The sequence below is a fragment of the Atta cephalotes genome, assembly GCF_000143395.1.
Source record: "Atta cephalotes unplaced genomic scaffold scaffold00002, whole genome shotgun sequence".
Lineage (NCBI taxonomy): Eukaryota > Metazoa > Arthropoda > Insecta > Hymenoptera > Formicidae > Atta > Atta cephalotes.
This window is the reverse complement of record NW_012130066.1, coordinates 11,225,559-11,234,900: the sequence shown is the minus strand read 5'-3', so window position 1 is coordinate 11,234,900 and position 9,342 is coordinate 11,225,559. Positions and strand designations below refer to the sequence as shown.

The 9,342-nt window shown below is 30.8% G+C and overlaps 2 protein-coding genes across 2 annotated transcripts in view; one reads left to right on the top strand and one right to left on the bottom strand.

The window, feature by feature from the left end:
* Positions 1–1,119, top strand: part of LOC105622102 (snRNA-activating protein complex subunit 3) — an 18,778-nt gene extending 17,659 nt beyond the window's left edge. The window contains exon 5 of the mRNA XM_012203537.1: positions 840–1,119. Coding sequence (XP_012058927.1) covers positions 840–1,119 — 280 coding nt within the window. The remainder of the gene's footprint in view (positions 1–839) is intronic.
* A 105-nt stretch (positions 1,120–1,224) lies between these two features.
* Positions 1,225–9,342, bottom strand: part of LOC105623874 (transmembrane and TPR repeat-containing protein 4) — a gene marked incomplete at its 3' end in the record, with an annotated part of 31,220 nt that continues 23,102 nt past the window's right edge. The window contains exon 11 of the mRNA XM_012205250.1: positions 1,225–1,352. Within this exon, the coding sequence (XP_012060640.1) occupies positions 1,225–1,352 (128 nt within the window). The remainder of the gene's footprint in view (positions 1,353–9,342) is intronic.

The following is a 9,342-nucleotide window of genomic DNA, read 5'->3' as shown; positions in this document are numbered from 1 at the left end:
AGAGAGAGAGAGAGGGAGGGAGGAGGAGGATTGACATAATTTTGTAGAAGCTTTTTGCGAATGTATTTTTATATATGTATTTTGAATGATAAGCCCACAAAAAAGTACCCTGTGCTGGAGTGGAGATCCAGCTATTCTTATGTATTTTGAATCGCTGAATATAAATCTGACATAAAAATAGGACTTTCCGAGGCAAATTTTCAATCTAGAGCAAAAAAATGGGTTAAAAATAGGTTATTTTTTTCGCTTTAGATTGAAAATTTATTCTGGATGATCCTATTTTGATGTTCAGATTCATATTCAACGACTCAAAATACATAAGAATTGCTGGTCTCCAACACACAGTATTTTTTTTGTGAGTCTGTGTAATTTTTTATATTGAAATTGATCTAATAAAAATCGACATATTTATTGTTTTTCTGAAAATGAAAGAATGGTACTTCGCAACAAAAACCAGTGTTGACTTTCATGCTCCTATTGTTACACAATTTTGATTTATTCATAAAGCCTTTATTATTAGTTTTTTATAGCTTTATAGATCAAGTTATTCTCATTTAATGGTTATTTTTGACCTGATGATCAAGATAAAAAAATTGTTTTTTGAAAATCATTAGCGGGCCAAAAATGATCTTATTAATCCTTCTCTCTTTTGCAAATTGTAATGTAATAGAGAAATTTGTGTGGGAGATATCATATTAACGCTCAAAAAAATGGGAAATAATTATTCGTATTCTTGTATTTGAAAAAATAATTTTTTATTAATATAGTAAGTTATAGTTTTATTAATATCATTTTTACTTAATAATTATTAAATAAACGTTATTAATTATTTTTGTTAGGTTGGTAACTGTAGATGATGTATTAACGTCATCTGCTTATCCAAGAATAGAAAAAATAAGACCTGTTTCTGGAAAAAACTGCATCTATTGCGGAATATTTAATGTACATTGGATTGTAACAGAACATGATAGAATACCACATGATACAAGTTACTTTTGCAATAGATGTTTCATATCTTATAACTATGTCGACGGCAAAAAAGTTGGAAATTTCAAAGCATATAGTTATCCTTGTATACCACAATTAATGTCGATAATAAGAAGACCTAAGAAATCTTAAACTTTTATATATGTATCCGTCATATGTATGTGTATAAATATATTTGAAATACATATTAGTATATATATTTAATGTAAAATATTAGTGTAACAAAGTTATTTTATTTGATCCTTTTAATGTATACAATCTTTGCAAGTTGTCTTTTGCACTGTATAAATCCGGTTTTAATTGTAGTGCTTTCTTATACATCTCTTCTGCAGCATTTAATTTATTCCAACGATGATATAAGACACCTAAATAAAATATTTCTGATTTTATATATCTTAAATTATTCATATCTTATGCATAATTAAAAATTAGTGTTGTTGTCATATTAGTTTGAAGAAATTGTCGAGGTAATTATGTACAGACAAATTATGTTTAGACAAATTGTTATAGCTGCACTTATTTAAAAAATTCAGAAAAAGTTTTTTATCAATACGTCTTTCCTTTGGCTTTCTTAGATCAAAACTTAATTTTTGAAAAACTTTAAATCTATTAAGGATTGAGGGGAGTGACAAGCTCTAACTCATACACCTCATTTACGGTGTAACTACATATCTACACTCTATAAAATTCTACCGTACTTACGATGTAACTACATATCTACACTCTATAAAATTCTACCATATATTATCTTGTAGAAGAAATCTTTTACCGTAAAACTTGTTTTGACTTTTTATGAAACTACGAGGCCTGCTAAACAAAATTTTGGAATTTCGCTCTTAAGGCTCCTTAGTCCTTGACTGAATTGAGAGAACTCTGCGTTGACGGTAGCGACACAGAATCAGACGGCAGTCTAGCGAAACCGGTAGTCACACACTTAAGCACAAGTCTATGTCCGTGTGCTTGTCTGCGGCGCGTCGAGAGTGAACGAGACAGTGAGTTTCTTCTCAAACTAATCACTTGTTTCAAGCGAAATTTCTCGGCAATCTCGGCCGCTCGGCGGCCCTAGGCATCAATAAGGAGCGGTGAACATTCTAAATAACATATAAGTTTTAATAAATAGTGTTCTCCTCCTATTAATCCAAAATAGTATAAATTATGTTAAAACGCAATAGTTTACGTTTATGTTTAATTGTTTACGATTTTTCATACGCATTATATATAGTATACCTCTCCTTCATAAATTCGAGTAGCAAGAATAGTTCAGTAGAACTAGAATTTTAACCGGAAAAAAATTATAAACCATCATTTCTCTTCACGAAAGTTTCGAAAGACCATCAGAAAAGAAATGCATATGTTTGAGACTCGAGACTTGTGAAGAAAATATACGAAAAAAAATCATATAATTGCAAAAAGCACGTTTTTTGCTTATAAAATGAAAGATATTGATTGTATGAAATTGATATTAAAAAATGTAGGTATTCGAAATATCTACAAAATGAGACGTGGAACATTAAAATCGATCTATTAGTTCAATAGAAAAAAAAATAAAAAATACCGAAAATGGTCTTTTTCACTTGCTCTCTGTTCATTGAGATTTAAACGCCAAGTTTTGAAATTTTCGTAAAATGTAGCCCTCATAATGATGAACAAATCTAGCCCTGAACAAACCTGAAATTTTCATTTGTTTTTACAAAAAGCCATTTGTTCACTTGTCTGCGGAAAACTTAATTTCTTCATCTTTGAGTAGTCGCATAGTAATTTACAGGGATTTTTCTTCTTCAAGAGTTGCACTATCATGTAGTTGCATTATCACACTTAACAAAACATTCTTTGCAGTTAAACTATTATAAAATGTTTTTAAAAAATAGATATCTTTTTTCGTATAAAAAAATGGAAATAATTTTGTTACTATGCATCATATCAATTAGCTGTGTGAAGTATTCGAAATCTGACACTTTTCTACGTATTTAAAAAAAAAGATTACTCTTCGATTATTAGGAGCCGAGATAACAATTTTTTTTTCAAAAAATCACTGTAGCTCTAGTTTTTAAAATTAAGAGTTTCGTCTAGCACCAATTTATCGAGGAAAAATTGAATTTGCTGTTAAAAAAATCTCGAATTGTAACCAATGAAATTTTAGTTTTTAGAAAATTTTTTCTTTCTTGAATTTTTATTTTTTCGATTTATTATTAAAAAAATCACGTTTGAGTATGGAACGCCTGATTAACAAATTTAAATCACATTAATTATTTAATATGCTGTAAAAAGTCCAATTGGATAATTAAATGTACGGAATTATCAGTTATTCACAAAATTGTTTTTGTGAATTTAATTGCAGATGCAAATATGATATATATAAATAAAGAATTAATAAGTAATTTGCCAAATGTTAGTGTAAATAAAGAAACATAGCTAATGTGATTTAAATTTGTTAATCAGACATGCACTCCATACTCAAACGTGATTTTTTAATACAATAATAAACCGAAAAAATAAAAATTCAAGAAAAAAAAATTAAAAATTTCATGGTTACAATTACTTTGCGAAACATTTGGTTAAGCTATTTGTTTATATAGAAATCCATTATTTTGCATGAAATTGAATGGAAAAATAATGGATTTCTTTTTACTACACCTAATATCTCGTCGAGCTACTCCAGATAAAAAAAAATCAGATTTCTACGTCAATTTATTGCTGCGAAAATGTAAATTTAGCAAATTGATGCATCAAATATTGCGCGAATTGCCGAGCGGATCGATTTTCCTTCTCTCCGCCCAGCGCAATGTCTCGTTCGCGTTCTTCAACTTTCCAATGGTTTTAAACAAATTTTTTCGGCAGTAAAAAATTCGAGAATTTTTCAACAGCAAATTCAATTCCTCCTTGACAAATTGGTGCTAGACGGAATTCTTAATCTTAAAAACTAGATCCACAGTGATTTTTTCGAAAAAAATTGTTATCTTGGCTCCTAATAATCAGAGGGTAATCTTTTTTTTAAATTCATAGAAAAATGTCAGATTTCGAATGCTTCACACGGCTATTTAATATACCGTGACATATTAATGAAATTATTTTTTTATATGAAAAAAAATATCCTCTTTTTAAAGGCGTTTTATAATATTATTTTAATTGCAAAAAATCGTTTTGTTATTAAATGTATGTGATAGTGCAATTCTTGAAGAAGAAAAATCATCTCTGTAAACTGCTATGCGACTGCTCAAAAATGAAGAAATTAAGTTTTCCGCAGATAGATTTGAACAAATGGCAAAAACTAATGAACATTTCAGGTTTGTTCAGGGATTTGTCATTATGAAGGTTACATTTTACGAGAATTTCAAAACTTGGCGTTTAAATCTCAATGAACAGAGAGCAAGTGAACAAAAGGACTTTTTCACCAAGATTTTTTTTATTTTTTGCTACTAGACTAATAGATCGATTTTAATGTTTCATGTCTCATTTTGTAGTTGTTTCGAGTACCTACATTTTTTTATACACTCGATTTTTTTTCAATCAATCTTTCGTTTTATAAGCGAATAACGCTTTTTGCAACTATTCAATTTTTTTTGCGCATATTTTCTTTATAAGTCTCAAGTCTCGAACATACGCATTTCTTTTTTGATGACTTCGAGATTTTCGTAAAAAGAAATGCTGGTTTATAATTTTTTTCCGATAAAATTCTACTTCTACTGAATTATTCTTGCTACTCGAGTTTATGAAGGGGAGGTATACTATATATAATTCGCATGAAAAATCGTAAACAATTATCTTGTAAACTGTTGCGTTTAACATGATTTATATTATTCTGGATTAAGAGGAGGTATACACTATTACTAATTTATTAAAACTTATGTTATTTAGAATTTCTCCCGCCCCTTATTGATGCCTAGGGTCGCTGAGCGACCGAGAAAGCATTTTCGGTCGCTTGAAACAAGCGATTAGTATGAGGAGCTCGCTGTCTCGCGTCGCAGGCGTGCACACTCATGCTTGTTTGTTAACAGCACCGTATCACGACAAATAGTCAAACTTATAGGCATGAAAAAATGACGTTTTGAAATTTATGTTGCGTGCTTTTTCGTTATTATTTGCTTAATTGTGAAAATGTAACTTGTCTCGTACTTATCAAAGTCGTAATTATCAAAACTAAAATTATCTTGGAATTTTATATGTAAGCGTATATTTTACTTGTTTCAACTGCTCGGATCGTGTGTTTTTACGTGTGTGAATATACGTGTTCACTTTACGTGCCTTTTACGATCATTTACTGGCAGTTTTCATCAATTTTTACAAGTATTTTAAAGTGATCTCGTTATTTCATTTCATTCAAATTGTCTTTATTTAAAAATAGCACGCAACATAAATTAACGTGTCATTCCTCGCTTCTGACATCACAATTCCAACATGGCTGCCGCAACTAGTTAGGAGTCTTAAAAATGTTAGAATAAATATGCTTCTTATTCGCGATGCAGATACATGTTTTTATGCTGATTTTTATCTCTTAGAAGTATTACATTAGATCTTTTTGACTTGTTATTTTATGAAGACGCGAAGGCGCATATACAATACATCGAAAAAAAATTTACGAAATTTGAATAAATATTAAATATTTAGTACCAATGGGACCATTGCTTATAGAAAATAAATATTTATTCGATTTAACAAATGATATCTAAATTTAATTTTTTTGAATTTAACAAATATTTATGTACTGTAAATAAATGGCTTCATTGATACTATCTATCTTAATAAATATTTATTCAAATTTTGTGAATTTTTTTTCAGTGTAGAGTCAGATCGAATTGACCCTTGCAAAATTATAATAAATAATATTATGTACTATAATTTCAACTGTATTATAACACACATCGGATGAAATCAGAATGAATTTTTATTTTGTCTTTTTTATTAAAAAAATCGCTCTGTAGCTAACTTTCTTGATTATGAATATCGTTAATGAAACGCTATTCATATCTTAGCCGTAATGTCAACATAAAGAAATTTGTCTCAGATTGTGGAACATTGATTTTGTCGTTGGCTTGCGAAGCATCATTTTTTTTAAAGTATTTTTTTTCTAAAGTAGTTTTTTTTCTAAAGTTTTTTGATACTGAAAACGATGTTGTTTTCAGAATTTGCTCATCACCTCACATTTTTGAGAAAATTGAGATAATTAGATGTTAAAAATTGATGTTTTTGGCATTTTAAAAATGAAATTGTGATTAAGGAAATTTTATTTTCTACACTATCTTGTCTAAAGTGCTATCGTTTATCTTCAAAACGAGTTTTTTTTATTTCTGTACGATTTTTATGATAACCAAGTTATGTGGATTTAAAAATATACGCTGCCTCGCGTTGTCGCGCTGCGCGTTCACTTAACACAAGATTCTACCGTGTCTCTTTATCACATGCGCACGCATACACAGAGAAAGACATACGAGTACGTATACAGAGTGAATTATAACGAATGTTCTTACATTTTACTATGGGAAATGAATATTTTTCTTTCTCTTGCGTTCTTTTCGCTTCCATAATCGATTATACATCTCCTATAACGTAGAGACATACATTATAGTTCATTCTGTATACGTGTATGTATAATGTATAGGGTGCATCAAAAGTCTGGAAACGGTTAAATATCGAAAGCAAAGCATTTTTGAAAAAAATATTTTAAATAAAAATTATAATAGCATTTAAAACGATCTATTCATTTCACATCCATTTGACCTTGGATGACGTCGCCAAGATCAGGTTAAGGTCAAATTGATTTTTTTGGAACGCCTTATTTTTGATGGCAGAATGTAATAGCTGGTGTTAAGAGCTTTTCAAAACACTACAATAAAGTCATTTTTCATTAAGTACTTTTCGAATTATAAGCTTTGAAAGTTACAGTAATTCCGGCATTACGCAAGGTGTCCGACCAACGGCTAAAATCTTTTGAATACTATTAAAGATCACATCCTGGATAACATTTGTCAAGACTACAACCATTGGAGATTATACTTTTTATTTTCATTTTAACATTTTAAGAAATGAATTTTTAATGCAAAAATGAAAATAAAAGGAACATCTCCAGTGGCCTTGGTCTTGACAAATGTTATTTAGGACACATGATCTTGAACGACATTTAAGAGATTTTAGCCGTCGATAAGACATCTTGCATCATGCTAATGTCGGTACTATAACTTTCAAGCCTTATAACTCGAAAAGTACGTATAAATATGCGTATAATTATACGTATAATAAAAAATAATATTATTATAATGTTTTGAAAAGCTCTCGATATCAGACATTAGATTCTGCCATTAAAAATAGTGTTCCATTTAAAAAAATCGATTTGACCTTAACCTGACTTAGGCCACTCAAGATCAAATGGATGTAATCAATGAATAGAGTTTTTTAACTCTACAATTTTTGTCTAAAATATTTTTCCCAAAAATGCTTTGCATTTGAGGTATTCGACCATTTCCAGACTTTTAATACACCTGTACACACATATACATACATGCACGCACGCACACGTGCATATGTACATATAATATTATATGGGGTAAGGCATTTTAATCGCCCTAGGCGAATATTTCGGAAACTAAGAACGATCAAGAAATTTTATATGAAAGTTATAGGAAAGCTTTTGGGGGAAAGAGAAGATGGAAATAACGAATTTTAGATAGAGACTACCAAGATCAGATCAAGATCAACATGAATTTTTTTAATGGAACCCACCATATTTTATTATCATATCTTGTGGCCTTGAGAGCCTTTCCAAAACACTATAATAAAATATTTTTTCATGAAGTTTTCGAGTTACAATACCGTTGACTTTAGCACTATGCTACTATACAGGATGTTTTATTTTAAATGATATGATCGATTATTTTGCGAATCGATAATTTTATTAAAAAATTTTTCAAACGAAAGTTGCATGGCTTGAAAGGGGACATATGATGGAAATACGGACTTGACCTTGAGTGACTTGTCAAAATTAGGTCAAGGTCATTAATGTTTTTTAAATAGAAATTTATTTTTTATTACATATTCTTGTAGCTTATCTCGAGAGCTTTCCAAAACACTATAATAGTTAAATATTTTTCGTAAAATACTTATTATAAGGCAAGACCGATCACTGATCCGTCCAACTAAGGCAAGGTCAACGATTTCATTTGAACTGTAAGTGGCTATTTTGAAAAAAAGCTTTAAAAAAGCCTATTAATATAAATTGAAAGAAAAAGCTATACGAAAAAGAGGAAAGTTGAATCGTTCAATTGAAAAGATGTTGGGATAAGGACAAGAGTAGAGGATCTGGCTGGCCGGAAAGCGAACCGAAAGATTAGTAATAAAAAAGTGAATATATTGGATAAGGTATCATAACGAAAATCTATGATTACAAAAACTTTTTTACAGAGAAGTTATTTATAAAATAAAATTTAATAAGATAAAGGAAGCATAATATTTTAAAATGTCATGATTGTAGATTGTTTACAGGCCTCAACCGATCATCAGGCTCCGTGTTTACGAGGTGTGCGTGAGGCATCATCTGAGTTTATTAGGCGTAATTAAATAATGCTTGCTAGACACTGCTTGAGACCATTCGTTCAGGCACGACAATGAACGACAAAGCGTGGTCGTGTGGTTTCCCAGGACGGATTGTCAGATAAGCCGAGCCAATTCATTGGACATTCACTAGTGGAATGACCCTGAGTTATCCGTCAGGCAACAACGAAAGAAAGGAGCGGCCATTGCGTGAGACACCATGATTGACATTATGAGCGAGAACATTTGGAGGCCCTTTCCTCTCTCACCTGTGTTATAAGCAGCTTAACTTTCAGTTATCAGGACGACGGGAATCGGCAACAGCTACTAATGTTCCACTAACGTGATAGGATCAAATAATTCGTTCTTTCCTATCGGAAAGCTATTTATTCTGTGTCTATCATACTCCGTGCCGATTAAAACCGCCATGAAACAACTTGCTAAGAGCAAAAGAAGCACGGCTGTAATCACAGCGCGATCTATTCGCCACTGATCTTCGTCGATAATCGAGCTTGACCGAACAGAAGGATTGGATTCAATTCCGTGTGCGTGAGCGTATGTCAAGCAGTGTGAATAGATCGAGGAGACACGCGCGCGTAAGAATCCCGCGCATGCGTACATGGATAACGCCGGCGATATAACTTTCAAGCTCCATAACTCAGAAAGTATTCAATAATAATATTTTAGAAAGTTCTCCAGATAAGCTGCAAGAATATGTAATAAAAAATAAAGATTTCCATTTAAAAAAATATTAATAACCTGATTGATTTTGATAAGGTCACTTAAGATCAAATCCATATTTCCATGTGTCCTCCTTCAAGCTATGCAACGTTT